The sequence below is a fragment of the Conger conger genome, chromosome 1, assembly GCF_963514075.1.
Source record: "Conger conger chromosome 1, fConCon1.1, whole genome shotgun sequence".
NCBI classification, from domain to species: Eukaryota; Metazoa; Chordata; class Actinopteri; order Anguilliformes; family Congridae; genus Conger; species Conger conger.
The window spans coordinates 87,353,526-87,369,809 of NC_083760.1; the positions used below are offsets into that span (position 1 = coordinate 87,353,526).

The 16,284-nt window shown below is 43.1% G+C and overlaps 1 protein-coding gene across 1 annotated transcript; it reads right to left on the reverse strand.

Annotated features, from left to right (window-relative positions):
• Nucleotides 1–1,344: 1,344 nt before the first annotated feature.
• On the reverse strand, nucleotides 1,345–8,106 carry LOC133129518 (ornithine decarboxylase 1-like). The gene is made up of 10 exons (XM_061243679.1): nucleotides 7,948–8,106; nucleotides 6,661–6,812; nucleotides 6,119–6,292; nucleotides 5,287–5,459; nucleotides 3,926–4,142; nucleotides 3,426–3,512; nucleotides 2,863–3,019; nucleotides 2,586–2,701; nucleotides 1,834–2,048; nucleotides 1,345–1,498 (listed from the first exon to the last, which is right to left on the reverse strand). Exons 2-10 carry the CDS (start codon nucleotides 6,760–6,762, stop codon nucleotides 1,357–1,359), a joined length of 1,383 nt encoding a protein of 460 aa, XP_061099663.1. The 5' UTR covers nucleotides 6,763–6,812; nucleotides 7,948–8,106; the 3' UTR covers nucleotides 1,345–1,356.
• Nucleotides 8,107–16,284: the final 8,178 nt, after the last annotated feature.

The following is a 16,284-nucleotide window of genomic DNA, read 5'->3' on the forward strand; positions in this document are numbered from 1 at the left end:
TATGCTGCAGTAACCACAGGCACTGTTGTTAGATCATGCTGCTAATCATGCAATGATTAGGCTAGCGATTGGTGACAATATTAAATGTTTAGGTTGGGTCAGTCTTTTTTAATTTTTTTATTGTGAATTGCAAGCCATTGCTGATTTCTACATGCACTGGGTAATTTAATGGAGGTGGACCACCTCTCGTAATAAAGCACTGGGTGAAATCCTGGACTCTGTTGTACTTGACAATTTTAAAATTTCCTTACATTAAACGTAAAGCTTGTGTTCTTTCAACTCGATATCTCAGCCTAATCTTGCCACACTTACATTCATACACACACAAGGAGAATCAAGTGGACAGATGGCTCACCTTACTGTAAATTTATTTGAGAAAAGTACCAATGTGTCACTGGAATGGAACAAAATAAGAAAAGAAATCCAGTGACATTTTGGTTGCAAAAACAGTATCCTGACCGTGTGATATCATATTGTGTGATCAACAGCTCCACCTCTTGGTCAAGAGGATGCACTTCCCAGGACTTCATCATCCACATTCCAACCATCGTGGAATTTAAATCTAAATCACATTTCACGTTTCGAGAGATTCATTAAGCTCGGAAAAGATTATAGAAATGTGAATACAGGAATAGTTATGCATGCCACAATGAATAAAAGTCCCATATGCACACTGATTGCATGATTACAGAGAGTTTATTACAGGAAAAGTTGATTACAGATTTCAGGGCTTTGAAAAAAGAGAAATAGTTTCAGATTTCCCCCCCCCCCCATTTTCTCTCAATTTGGTTGCCAAAACGACCCCTTCTCCTGGCAACCGGAAAGAGATCAAAACACCTTCTTCAAGCACATTGCCTCAAGCTCTGGTTTTGGAACAGGCCCCTGGTGTTGCTGTTTGGACCTGGTGGAGATCTGACAGGGGGATAAGATCAAGAATGTGGACTTGTAGGACAGACATTTACAGGATCCCACACACCTCCAGATAGGTAGATGAAAGTGGAACTGAATACACCCTCAGGAAACCAGCCGAGCCCTGAAGTCACACATCCAGGGAAAGAGAGGTCCTCCCGACTATCACTGGAGAGACCTAAAATGATCTAAAGGCCCAGGCAATGATCTCTAGGATTGGACTAGACTGATCTTGAAAAAACTGGCCCTCCTACAGTGAGATGGAGGCTCATGGCTTCTTAGAGGAGCCAAAGGCTGAATGTCAGTCATGCAGGTTTGTAGTTTGTATGATCATATGCTTTGTCTTTGAATTATTCATTATCTGTAAGTATTTCCCCAATTAATCGAAATCCACGCCCTACACCATCGAGAAAGGATTAAGATACACGCTCTTGCCTCTCACCCTCTCTACTTCCCCTCCCCCCCTTTAGCTCTCCACTTGCGGGTGGGGCCAGGCATCACTGTGCAGACGGAATCCAAGTCAGCGTTGAGACAGCACAGCTTCAAACGATCTTGGCCCGCCTTAGCAGAGATCTCCTGAAGCTGTTTCCTGGAGACAGGAAAGGGAGGGGGGGTGGTCATTGAAGACCAGGACCTACAATGGCATCCAGCAGCTAGGGTTGCTGTGTGACTTTGTTCACTTTGCATTTCTTCCACATCTTTCTTTTCATTCGCTATTGAAACGTATGTTGTCATTATCAAACTACTTCTTGAACGGAGGCCCAAATGAGGAGTTCAGAAGTATGCTGGAAGCCTTGCTGTCGGCTTCTTGAACAAATCTCCAGAAACAATCTATGATTTCTTGCCAGGCCTTAGAATTGGTTCTATCAAATCAGGGCAAATATTAGGAAACCGAAAGAAAACGTAACATATTCTGGCACCTACCATAATATCGGGGTCATCACAAAGTTGGTTTTAGGCATCGGGAAGCCGTTGAAGTTGGTGGCAGTGGTGACGGAGTAGGCCCCCATGTGGTTAAATATCATCCATTGGCCCACCTGTATATCCGGCAGGTTGTATTCTTCCACAATGAGGTCGTGCCCATCACAGGTCTGGCCGAAGATGGTGCTGGGGTAGACGCACTCACCTGGCTTACTTTTCTGCAGTGAGACAGGGATACAGTAACTGAAAAGGGCATTCTGAAAACATGGAGCCTGAAATGAATGTTTGGACACTACTAAAAGCATTGAAGGTTTGCACTATCAAGTGTCATTTTGGAGTATAATAATCTGTATTCAAATACAGAACATTTCTTCTCGGAGAAATGTTTGAGCTTCTGTAACTTTGTTTTCATAATATTTGGAGTAATTCCGACACTGGGCAAGCAAACCCCAAAGATACCTTTTAGACGAGACCAGGATTATGCCTGTAGTCAAAATGGTTCAAGTATAGCAACCATTTTATTTTGGGTCCGTCATTTTTAAGCTTGGGTCAAGAATAGGGGCGATACTTAAGGGGTTATGTAATAATATACGTCATGAATGCCTGGGAAGAAATGGATAAGAGCAAGTGCTAAATAGGACCGAATGAGTGCATGGTACACATGGATTATATAGCGTTACATTACAAGTTATTGTGGCTGACGAATTTATAATAGCGGTGGCATGTTGGAATACAGCGTTTGCTTTTGTTCGTACCTTTTGTGCACTTGGCAGGACGTAGGTATCGTGGAAAATGACGAATCTAAATGAAGAGTGGATCCCATCATTCACAAAGTAATTAACGATCTTCTCCTTGGCCCCGTCATCTTTGTCTGTGGGAGAGGGAGTTGGGGTTTAGAGCTCAATGAGAAGAAACCGGTGCCATCTTACAGGTGACATGAAGTATGTTGTGTGTTCAGACTCTGTATGCAGAGCTGTGCCAGACTGATAGAGCTTAATTCCAGAGCATGTGACAAACTTGGCACAAACTTACCATCACTGAACTTCTTGATGTCCACCCTCTTACTGACGACATTGACAGCCAGCGTGTAGGCTGTCGATGGGAAGTAGCGGCCGGGCTCGCTGATTATTTGGACTTCGGAGCTGACGGGGAAGTACTTGTCCAGAGCGAGATTTATTTCAACGGCCATCTGGAAATGGGGATGTATTGGTCATGATCGGATCACAATGAAAACCCTCCTGTTCTTCAGCATCTCTTCTGCAAGTCCAGACTGTCCAAGTCTGGCCAGCAGTAATGCTTGTTCTCTCGAACTGATTGTTAGCGGACTGTCTGATCAAAGTCACTGATTAGCCTCCTGTCACCTGTCATTCAAGTACAAAACCATTCCGTGTGGTGGTAAATAATTGAAACCAGCAGCTCTACTGGCTTCCAAAGCCTAATTTGAGCATGCTAAATCTACACATTCATTTCTACAGCGTTGGTGAGTGGAGGTGCACCATCAGCCTTCACATCCACATCAGCCTCTTATGAGACGAGACCTGAGGCTCCCCTGCACACCTGCTGTGTGCTTTCTGAGAGAGTGGAAAAATGATTACCTGTTTAAAGTGAACAACATCGGGAATGTCAAACCCAGGGTATCCTCCACCAAGGTCCAGGAAGGTCATTTTGTAGCCAATCGTTGCCTGCAAAACAATCATCCATGAATGACACTTTACATCCTTTACACAATACAGACTCCTACCACACACACAAGACCACAGCTCATCAAGCCACAGATGCTTCAGTGTCACAACCATGTAATCAGCTCTGACAAATCTCCAGTCCAGTCCTCGATAGTTACGACATCTACTGGTTTCTGGCGTTTCAGTACTTGAATGGTTCATTGCACTCATGCATTAGAGAAGACCCACATATCTTTCTAGGGGCAAAATGTCACTTATGATTGAAAGATCAGAAAAAATAACAGCCCTCTCGACCTGGAATTTGAGATCGCCAATTTGGGCGTGTCAAAATAGTTACTTTTACAACATTGTATGGCATTTCTAAATGTAGCTGCCAGCTGAGTTGAGCTTTTCACATGGTGCCAGGTGCTCACCGCCAGGTCAAAGATGCCTTTGGCATTTTCGATGGCCTTTTTGTAGGACACAGGATCCATACAGTAGCTGCCCACGTGGAAGCTGACCCCGATGACGTCCAGGCCCAGCTCCTGCGCACGTTTCAGGAGTGCCGGGCATGTCTCCAGCTTCGCCCCGAACTTGGTGCTCATGGAGAACATGGAATGCGTGTCATCCACAGTAATGCGGAGGACCAGCCTGAGGAAGAGGAAAGGGTGGGAGGGGCCCAGTCAAGGGTGAGTTTTTCCAAAGCAGATGCACAAATGTGGAAACTCGATGCATCTGCGGAGTATCATTTTTACATTTTATTTATTTTCCATCTAAATCTGTTATCCATCTTACCATTGATCACCCCAAATATCCTTCCATCCAAATGTTTATCCATCCAGATACCTATTGATACACCCAAGTATCTACCCATGCGAATATGTACAGTATTATCGATTATTCATCCATCAGTCTACTCATCAGCCCTTCATACAGTGCAGTCCATAAGTATTTGGACAGTGCCACAACTTCTGTTCTCTTGGCTCGGTGCTCCACCACATCAGCTGGGTATTTGACAAATGTCAATCAAAGCATCTCAATGAATATAATGGTGTACAATATATTATTGTTGTGATTATTGTACTTAGTTCTTAAATCTTCTTTAAAGTTGCTATCTGAGGAGAGCACAAGGAGAGGGAGAGGTAGGAGGAGGGTGACAGGTCAGGATACTTTAGTGAGCAAAACACAAGTATGAGACCCATACTATCATTTAGTGGTCTTGTGCCATTTTGCAGTCTTCAAATGTCCTTTGCAAAACTGTCTAGACGTAGCTTAGAAAAAAAATAATGCAGAACACTGCATGTGAATGGGATAAATGTTCATACATCCATTTGGCTCATGCTTACATGGGACATTTGCTTACCATAACTCTTGTATTCTTTGGTCTAGATTTAAAATTGTAACATATACATTCAGAAATTGTGCATGATGGAAATTGGCAATACACCCTGATCTGATGCTCATGGACCTTACAGGGAAATAGTTAATTTCATTGGCTTATAATCAAGCAGCACCACAACCACTGATTCAAGATTAGCCAAAGGGGACGATTGCTGTAAATTGCATAACTTTTTGTACTTGATAAGAAAAAAAAATAAATAAATAAGGATTGTCAGTCTCAATACATGACTAGAACACTTGTTAAGACAGACTGCATTTTTTGCAGTATATGGGCACTGGCTCAACTTGGAAAGTGGAATCTGCTACACCTTATTGTTGAGCCCTGAATATATTCATGTATTAAATTTCTTAAGGGGGTGGAGTACAAATCAGAAAAGAGAACAATATCACTCACTTGGGATTTTCACAGCATTGGGCGATCTTAACAAGCTCTGCCTCGTTGTCGAAGGTCATCTTCTGGATCCCAAGGGAAGTGGCGTATTTCAGGTAGGTGGGCGGCTTGATGGTGTGGGAAAAGATGATCCTGCTGGGGTCCACCCCGAGAGACGTTATGAGATGCATCTCACACTGAAAGTGGAAAGGGGCAAAGGCAAAAACAGGATCACAGGGCATCCCGAGTGGTTCAGATGAGGACAACAAATGTTGGACTGGAGTCTATTCTATGAATGAACTAGCACACTACTAATAAGCAAGCATGAGAACACACTCAGCCCACAATATCATTTGTATCCTGATAGGAGTCAAAAATATATACACATTTAAATCACTGCCATGTATAGTTTATCATGTAAACAATGTCCTGAATAAATAACCAGTGTTCATTTAATTATAAATGGAATTAACAAGGCAGCTGGCACCATCCAAATTGAATTAATCCAAACAGAATTATTTCTAATAATTGGTTTTGCACCATGGTGAACGCAGTAGTCCCCGTTTGACCAGCAGCAGTGAGAAGTTGTGAATTCACCATGCTGTCAATCTCATTTTGAAATGGACATGAATACATGAATGAGTGCATCAGGTATTCCAGTGGGCCTCTTATGCAGAAAGAAACTGAGGGAGCTTAATTGTGTGCAATATGAGCTGCAGGGTCTCAATCGACATCATTTTGCATGAAAACATTTCATAATGGCTACATTTTCTCTCATATTTACTAATTAGCCAGATCAAATTGCTGAGGACACAATCATGCATACACTGACACTCTTCCAGCTTGGGGTTAGTACCTTGCTGGCGCAGTCGAACCCTGTCCCCAGGGCCGCAAGTGTCTTGACAATGGGAAGGCTGTCGTTGCACTTAACGGCGTAGAAGGGCGTGGCTCGAGGTATCTCACGTACCCACAACTGGTACCTCCTCACCACCTCCCCCAGGTCCGCCACAAAGAAGGCCTCTTTGGACTCCTAGGGACGAAACACGAGGTCAAGGACAACAGACAGGCACGAAGTGGAACAGCATCAAAGGCAAGACTCCAAACCATGGACCTCAAATTCTGGTTGGGGTAGATCTGCCAGCGTCTGCTGGTTTCAAATGCTTAACCCTAGTGTTGTCTCAAGGGTCAAAAATGACCTGCCACTATGTTTAATAGCAGAGAAAACCCCCTAAATGATCTTCCCCCCCCCAACTTGAAATTTGATGACTAATTTTGTGACAAGTGACAGGTTGGGAGTATACTGAATGTTAAGACTCAAGGAACTGAACGGCTGAAGTCCAGACAACTGGTTTCCAAGGCCTGACCAGCAGCCTTCCAGGACAGCTCAAGCTCGCTCACCTCCGCACGCAACGTGTCGATCTTCTGATCGATGACATCCTGGACAGAAGTCCCATCCTCCAGCAAGGTGAAGCCAAAGTCCTCTGGAGTGAAGGTAGTCATGGTCTCACAGGTTCTTTTATTTGCTTCTCGGTTTCAGATTTCAAAACTATCTGCAAAGGCAAGGGAATATGTTGAAGTGTAATTTTAGATTTGATTCAAGTTATTTTAAAGCGCTTCTCCCCACACCACCAACTGCACCCCAGATCAGATCAACGAAATGCATAACTGTGTGCCCTTTTCTGAAGCATGCGTTCAGGCAAGGTCATACCCTAAAATGTATAGAATAAGATTGACAAGAAAGAAAGCCAGGAACCAAAAGCACATGCACTTCAAAATGTTAAGACCCCAAATTGAAGCCAAACCAATAATCAAACAATCTCTAAATCTGACCCAACTAAAACGTCATTATAATTCTCAGATTCTAAATAGGACATGTTTGAGACTTGGGTTGTTTTTTTTGTTTTTTTTAAATCGCCACTACCCAATAGGCATTATTGTACCAATTTTGGATTTAAAGAAATTATGAATTTGAGCAATCAATTTTTGAAATGGGACATAATTATACTAATAAACCCAAACACATCTCATGCCAAATAACCTACGTCCAAAGCTGCCCCCTGATGAAACCTGAGAATTATCTTTGAGTGGAGCGGTCTCAGGTATCCAACAGCAGAATATTTCTGAGATATTAGGGCTTGGTGCCCTGATTTTTCCCCACTATAGAGTGTAGGGGAAGACGACTTCAATAGTTAAGTTCAGTTAGTGGGATCCAGAATTATTGACACCCTTAATAAAAATGAAAAAAATAGGTTGTATATAAGTGGTTCCAACAAACAATATCCTTGTTAAGCTGTTCAACCCTCTGAGTACGGAACACACTGAAGTGGTATTGCGTGCTAGATTGAAATGAATAATTATGGAGAATGACAATTATTAATTAAATCACCAAATTATTGGATAGGGTCAGTCTATAGTAATCAACCAACAAGTCAAAACAAAACTGAGAACATAACAGATTAACTCATGAAAAAGGAGAACTCATACATTATTGAATGTAGGCTCACTACAGGGAGACAGGGAGACAGGGAGACAGGGAGACAGGGAGACAGGGAGACAGGGAGACAGGGAGACAGGGAGACAGGGAGACAGGGAGACAGGGAGACAGGGAGACAGGGAGACAGGGAGACAGGGAGACAGGGAGACAGGGAGACAGGGAGACAGGGAGACAGGGAGACCATGCCTTACCAGCGTATTACCCCAGGAACCAGCACCAAAACAATCCTCCAAAGATCCAAAATCTAATGCACAAACCAGTTCCTGTGGCCATCTTAAATACCACAGCCAGGCTACCCATGGATGCCCTGATTGGGTGATGCTGAGGTATGGAATGAAGGTGGGAGGGGGGTATCACAATCCTTTATGACATGAACTCTGTGCATTAGTGTTCTCCAGTGGGTTGTTAGCATTTTCTCCTGGATTAGTTAAGTATCATTTGTTTGTGCTGTTTCTCATTAAGTTTAGTTGTCACTATAGTGTTGTTCTGCTCATTTAGATTACAGTGAAACTGGGTTGTGTGTTTGTTTCTCTCAGGTGAGCTAGGCTATTGTTTTACTGGCTGGCAGGCCACAGCTTTTGTTGTAGGAGGAGCCAATAGTTTGCACCCTGTTCAGGGTATAATTACTGGCACAGCTGAGCTCAATTCAGTGTGCATTAGTGTTCTCCAGTGGGTTGGTAGCATTTTCTCCTGGATTAGTTAAGTATCATTTGTTTGTGCTGTTTCTCATTAAGTTTAGTTGTCACTATAGTGTTGTGCTGCTGTGTATTTGTTTGTTTGTTTGTTTGTTTGTTAGTTAGTGCAAGTGGTGTTCATTTAGATTACAGTGAAACTGGGTTGTGTGTTTGTTTCTCTCAGGTGAGCTAGGCTATTGTTTTACTGGCTGGCAGGCCACAGCTTTTGTTGTAGGAGGAGCCAATAGTTTGCACCCTGTTCAGGGTATAATTACTGGCACAGCTGAGCTCACTTCAGTGTGCATTAGTGTTCTCCAGTGGGTTGGTAGCATTTTCTCCTGGATTAGTTAAGTATCATCTGTTTGTGCTGTTTCTAAATAAGTTTAGTTGTCACTATAGTGTTGTTCTGTTGTAGTTGTCGCAACCGCTGTGCGGATCTTCTTGTGGCTACACCGGGATTAGAACCACCGACCTTGGGTGTCCAAGTCATTTACCTTAACCACTACGTTACAGGCCACTTGAATCTGGAACTGCTTCCAACAGTAGTGTAGATTTCAGCTGTCCAATTTCCACAATCATTATCTACAGAGACTCAATGATTATTATAATTGATCATTCCATGATCAAAGTCACTTACATCACATTTCTTTTGGCCCATTCTGCTGGTTGATGAGCTCCAGACTCATGTCTGCATGATTGTATGCATTGTATGCATTGCACTGCTGACACACGTGGCTGATTAGGTCATTGCATTCATAAGTCGGTGGACAGGTAAAAGTGCTCGGTGAGTGTATAAGTTCAAACCCAGGGATATCAATGACTATGAAACGTTCTGCATGGAGAAATGTTCACAAATCCCTCCAAATGTGTTTTCAAACCTTAGGAAAATACTGATGGCTGTCATCTTTGCCAGGGGTGTTTGCACAAAGTATTAAACCAGGGGTACCAATAATTTTGCCACCTATGGTTTTCATTATACCTACACGCAATTTAGACTCTCCAATCAGCCTAACCTGCATGTCTTTGGACTGTGGGAGGAAACTCACACAGACACGGGGAGAACATGCAAACTCCACACAGAGAGGCCCCGGCCAACGGGGATTCAAACCCAGAACCTCCTTGCTGTGACGCAGCAGTGCTACCCACTGCACCATCCGTGCCGCCAGTTCTGAGTACTTGAAATAGTTCATTCTTTGATATTTGTGCCATTTGGCAGTTATGTATGTATTATTTTATTTTATTTGTCAGTTACAAGTTTGCTGAATGTTCACAGTAAAGTTGCACTCATGTATTCATCAACCTAATAGTGAAAATAGTGTGGTCCACTCTCAAAAATAAAGGTAGGAATAGTGCCTACAAATGCTGGTCACTGGGGTGGTACCCTATAGGTGCATAAAATTGTACCCCTAACCAGCAATATTAAACTAATTTGTACCTTTTTTGCTAGGAAGACTCATTTGTACCCAAAGAGAACAGTACTGTACCTTCAGGGTACCTTTTGGAAATTTGATCCTTGAGGAACAAAAATGTACCTCCACTGTAGCTTTATTTCTGAGAGTGTATCATTAATGTAATACTGTCTTTAATTATGTACAAATAGAAAAATCCATAGGCTATTTCTAGTTAGGTTGTAGGCTACATTACATTATTGGCATTTGGCAGACACTCTTATCCAGAGCAACGTACAGTTGATTAGACTAAGCAGGAGACAATCCTCCCCTGGAGCAATGCAGGGTTAAGGGCCTTGCTCAAGGGCCCAACGGCTGTGCGGATCTTAGTTCAGCTACACCAGGAATCGAACCACCGACCTTGTGGGTCCCAGTCATGCACCTTAACCACTACACTACAGGCCACCCCACTGCTGGCTACCATACAGGACACCTTTAAGATTCTGATTGAAATATGGTATATATTCGGCCAGATCACTCACCTGTATCCCAAGATAAAAACACGGCTGGCATATATGATTCATAATTAAATTGGCACACCCTGCTTCAGAAACAAATACACATGCAGCACTTTGTATTTTGGTATTATGATGATGACTTCACAAGAACATTACAAATTCTCAGACATTTTTGTTACAGTGATAACAAAATGTACACTTCCATAAAAAGATTATGGGCAGTTTCTACTGCCTGCTCCTGCTTATTGCCTCATAACTGGAGTGGAATTTCCTTCCCAAATTCACATTTAATTTCCCAATACACTGTAGGGTTTCACAATACGTTACAGATCACCTGGGGGCAACATCAACTCAGCCGGTAAGAGCAAAGGCCTAGCAGTCGGAGGGTTGCCGGTTGACTGCATGGAGAAATGTTCACAAATCCCTCCAAATGTGTTTTCAAACCTTAGGAAAATACTGATGGCTGTCATCTTTGCCAGGGGTGTTTGCACAAAGTATTAAACCAGGGGTACCAATAATTTTGCCACCTATGGTTTTCATTATACCTACACGCAATTTAGACTCTCCAATCAGCCTAACCTGCATGTCTTTGGACTGTGGGAGGAAACTCACACAGACACGGGGAGAACATGCAAACTCCACACAGAGAGGCCCCGGCCAACGGGGATTCAAACCCAGAACCTCCTTGCTGTGACGCAGCAGTGCTACCCACTGCACCATCCGTGCCGCCAGTTCTGAGTACTTGAAATAGTTCATTCTTTGATATTTGTGCCATTTGGCAGTTATGTATGTATTATTTTATTTTATTTGTCAGTTACAAGTTTGCTGAATGTTCACAGTAAAGTTGCACTCATGTATTCATCAACCTAATAGTGAAAATAGTGTGGTCCACTCTCAAAAATAAAGGTAGGAATAGTGCCTACAAATGCTGGTCACTGGGGTGGTACCCTATAGGTGCATAAAATTGTACCCCTAACCAGCAATATTAAACTAATTTGTACCTTTTTTGCTAGGAAGACTCATTTGTACCCAAAGAGAACAGTACTGTACCTTCAGGGTACCTTTTGGAAATTTGATCCTTGAGGAACAAAAATGTACCTCCACTGTAGCTTTATTTCTGAGAGTGTATCATTAATGTAATACTGTCTTTAATTATGTACAAATAGAAAAATCCATAGGCTATTTCTAGTTAGGTTGTAGGCTACATTACATTATTGGCATTTGGCAGACACTCTTATCCAGAGCAACGTACAGTTGATTAGACTAAGCAGGAGACAATCCTCCCCTGGAGCAATGCAGGGTTAAGGGCCTTGCTCAAGGGCCCAACGGCTGTGCGGATCTTAGTTCAGCTACACCAGGAATCGAACCACCGACCTTGTGGGTCCCAGTCATGCACCTTAACCACTACACTACAGGCCACCCCACTGCTGGCTACCATACAGGACACCTTTAAGATTCTGATTGAAATATGGTATATATTCGGCCAGATCACTCACCTGTATCCCAAGATAAAAACACGGCTGGCATATATGATTCATAATTAAATTGGCACACCCTGCTTCAGAAACAAATACACATGCAGCACTTTGTATTTTGGTATTATGATGATGACTTCACAAGAACATTACAAATTCTCAGACATTTTTGTTACAGTGATAACAAAATGTACACTTCCATAAAAAGATTATGGGCAGTTTCTACTGCCTGCTCCTGCTTATTGCCTCATAACTGGAGTGGAATTTCCTTCCCAAATTCACATTTAATTTCCCAATACACTGTAGGGTTTCACAATACGTTACAGATCACCTGGGGGCAACATCAACTCAGCCGGTAAGAGCAAAGGCCTAGCAGTCGGAGGGTTGCCGGTTGAATCCCACCCTGGGTATGTCGAAGTGTCCCTGAGCCAGACACCTAACCCCAAAATGCTCCTGACGAGCTGGTCGGTGCCTTGCATGGCAGCCAATCACTGTTGATGTGTGAGTGTGTGCATGATTGGGTGAATAAGAAGCATCAATTGTACAGTGCTTTGGATAAAGGCGCTATATATAAATTCCAACCATTTACCTTAAATTTAACCTGCGCACCGTCCTTGCACTCTGCTGAATGTAGCCTACATCTGCAAGTCACACAGGCAGATGCCCACATGCCATTGGCCTTCTGTCATTCATGAGCAGTAGCATAATTGATTACCCTACTTTGCACAAACCCTCCATCCATCATCCATTCTGTTGTGTGAACAACAGCCTGTCTGTGGTAATGGATTATGTGCACTCCATCTGTGCACTTGGCACCATCTAGTGGCTATGTCTGTTTACTGCGAAGTAGACGTCCCGGCAGTCTTCATTCGTAGTAGAAGTAGTTCTTTATTTCAGTCCTAAATTAAAGGTACAATAGGTAATTTCTGACTTCTCAGAAACACACTCAAACCACAACATGGTTTATCCCACCCCTTTTCAGTGAACACGCTGACATTTAAATGCCGTACTGGCCCGTCAACTGCATATTTTGAAACCCGAATTTAAGGACTATAAACACAGGCAGAGTCATTACATTACATTACATTATTGGCATTTGGCATACCCATAACCAGGGCTAAGTGCGCCCAAAAAAAGGTGGGCAAAGAGGGCCGTATCCATTTCTGGATTTCCTACCAACTTCTGGCCTTAATTACATAATTAGCCTTTTATGCCATCTGACATTTTAGCTACAGTACATTTCTTGATGAATGACAGCCGAAGACTGCTCTTGTGTCCCCCGGTTTTACTGTGCTCTGATCTTTGAGTGAACCAGTGTTGGTGCATGCAGCCAATTAGTTCATTTAGCCAGGTTAATTGGTGGAAACAAAAACCTGCATACACACCGGCCCTCCAGGACCGGAATTGCCCACCCCTGCCCGAGAGGGAAGTGTAATTTCAATTGCAACAAAGATAAGGACCAGGGCCTATTTTTTATTTTATTTTTTTCCAACAAATAAACAAAGAACAAAGCAAAATTGACCAAACTTAACAATCCAAATACTGCTTTCCTAGCCAACTAAAAATACCGAAACACTATACGTAAATCACAAAGACAACAATTACGGATCACAGGGAGGTAGGGAGGGATGGGGAGAGGTGCTGCTTGAAGAGGTGGGTCTTCAGTTTGCACTTGAAGGTGGGGAGAGATTGTACAGTTCTGACCTCAACGGGGAGTCTCATTGTGAATAGTTCATATTGAAGAAGACCACTTCAATTAAATAAGCAAAACAATTGTCTATAAATCAGTTGGGGGTTGGGGACACTTCAATTTTAATGGAGAACTGTAACATTGCTAATATAGGACAAAAACGTTTGACTGTTTGAAAAACACACTTGATAGCACTTAGTCTTCCAAGTACGGCCACTGAAACAAGAAGGCCTGTAGTGTAGTGGTTCAGGTACGTGACTGGGACCTGCAAGGTCGATGGTTGATCCCTGGTGTGGCCACGTGTGCCCTTGGGCAAGGCCCTTAACTCTGCATTGCTCCAGGGGAGTATTGTCTCCTGCTTAGTCTAATCAACTGTAAGTCGCTTTGGATAGATGCGTCAGCCAAATAACATGTAATGTAAAGTAGTGCAAAAAGGGTATTAAAGTAAGCATTTTTATACCGTTTTGCACAAAATCATCAAAGCCACTCTAGCGTTGTCATTGCTGTATGCTTTGGGTCACCCCAGTCTGAGGTTGTGTGCACTCTGGAGCAGGTTTTCTTCAAGGCCCTCTCTGCATTTGGCTGCATTCATCCTTCCCTCCATTCAGACCAGCCTACCTGTCCCTGCCACTGAGAAGCACCCCCATATCATCATGCTGCCACCACCGTGCTTCACCGAAGGGATGGTATTAGCCAGGTGATGCCTGGTGTTCACCGGACATAGTGCTTGGAGTTCTGCTCAAAGAGTTACATTTTCATCTCATCAGACCAGAGACCCTATATTCCTCATGCTCTCCAAGCGGGCTCTCATAAACCTTTTACTCAGGAGTGGCTGCCGTCTAGCCACTCTGCCATAAAGGCTTGATTCAGTGGAGTTTCAGCAGATCTCCCCCTTCCCCTTAACTTTAGACTTTCATTTGTCAAAAATAAAATGCTTCAATTCATCATGAAAACATATATATTGTACATTGGTAATTTTCCAAACATTCAAACTGATAACAATAATCCATTGGCAGTTCACATTCCCAATTCCTAGTGCATTGCACAGAGAACACAGTGTTCTAGCTTTAAGCTCTGAGCCATTCAATTAGCTTCACGCAGAAATGTAATTATCATTATGACCATCTTGGCCATTAAGTTCGTATTACGGCTACCAATAGTAAATACACTCACCGAGCACTTTAATCGGAACATTTTTACTTTATTACACCTACTTATTCACAGATCACCAGTCTGATGGTTGATGTGAGCATTAACTGAAGCTTATGACCTGTATCAACATGATTGTATGCATTGTATGGGGCGACATGGCTCAGGCAGTAAGAGCAGTCGTCTGGCAGTTGGAGGGTTGCTGGTTCGATCCCCCACCTGGGCTGTGTCGAAGTGTCCCTGAGCAAGACACCTAACCCCCCAATGCTCCTGAGGTGGTCGGCGCCTTGTATGGCAGCCAATCGCCGTCGGTGTGTGAGTGTGTGAGTGTGTGAGTGTGTGTATGAATGGGTGAATGAGAAGCATCAATTGTACAGCGCTTTGGATAAAGGTGCTATATAAATTCCAACCATTTACCATTGCACTGCTGCCACCCAATTGGCTGATAAGATAATCGTATGAATAAGTAAGTATAACAAAGTCCCAGAGGGGTTTTCCATTTTTATTTTATAGTATTTAATTTATTTAGCGATTCAAACAATTGTAATGTTTTTTTTTTGGAATTGAAAGACATTGGAAGAGCACGAGGAGAGTTGGATCGACTAAAGGAGGCAGAGTTGAAAATCTCCCTTGGCGAACGTCAGTTTTCACCAACCAAAAGCTGAAGTATGATGGGCAGAGTGTCAGCTGAAGCTGTCGCCCCCGATCCCGCCATGGAGGATGCTGTCTCTATGTGGCTTCGGCCCCCTGTGATAATTTTTTGGGTTCCTGTGGATATTACTGCAGATTCATCGCCAATTAACACCTCAATTGTTCGCCCCCTGACAGAACTGGCCGAGGGTTGTGCCCCCACCCAACGTCAAAAGAAGTTGAGCAGTCGAGGAAAAGCCAAAACCTACCTGAAGGAGTCAGAGCCCTTCAGCGAGAGGTGGGAGGCATCCTGTACTGACTCATTCCGACTGGATCATACACGGCCTTACCCGTGCTCCAGTATTGCCATTTGTGGATCCCAACAAGCTACACACACCAAGCACTTTATTAGGAACATTTTTTACTTTATTACACCTACTTATTGCCGTGATTATCTAATCAGCCAATTGAGTGGCAGCAGTGCAATACATACAGTCATGTAGGTACGGGTCAGGAGCTTCAGTTAACATTCACATCAACCATTAGAATGGGGAAATGTCCTTCATGTTGGGTAGATGTCCTTCATGTCGATGCAAACTTGACAGGACTCGGTGCTGTCCTCTACCAGGAATATCCTGAAGAGTTGAGGCCAGTGGCATTTGCCAGCAGGAAGTTGAGTTTGTCAAAACATAACTACGCAATCCATCAGCTAGAGTTTCTGTCACTGACAAATTCCACGATTACCATATACGGCACCCAATTTACTGTACGTATGGATAATAATTCCCTCACGTGTGTGCTTACCACAGCCGAGCTCAATATGATTTCCAAGTCCAGTATCGGCCTGGAAAGAACAATATTGATGCTAATCTACTGTTCAGAAAAGTGTCGGGGGAAGAGAAGGAAAAAGAAACACACACAAACATACAAAGGGAAGCAAATGAAGGTACCAAGGCTGTGTTGCAAAAAAAGAAAAAGAAAGTAAAAGCACAACTTGCTACAAA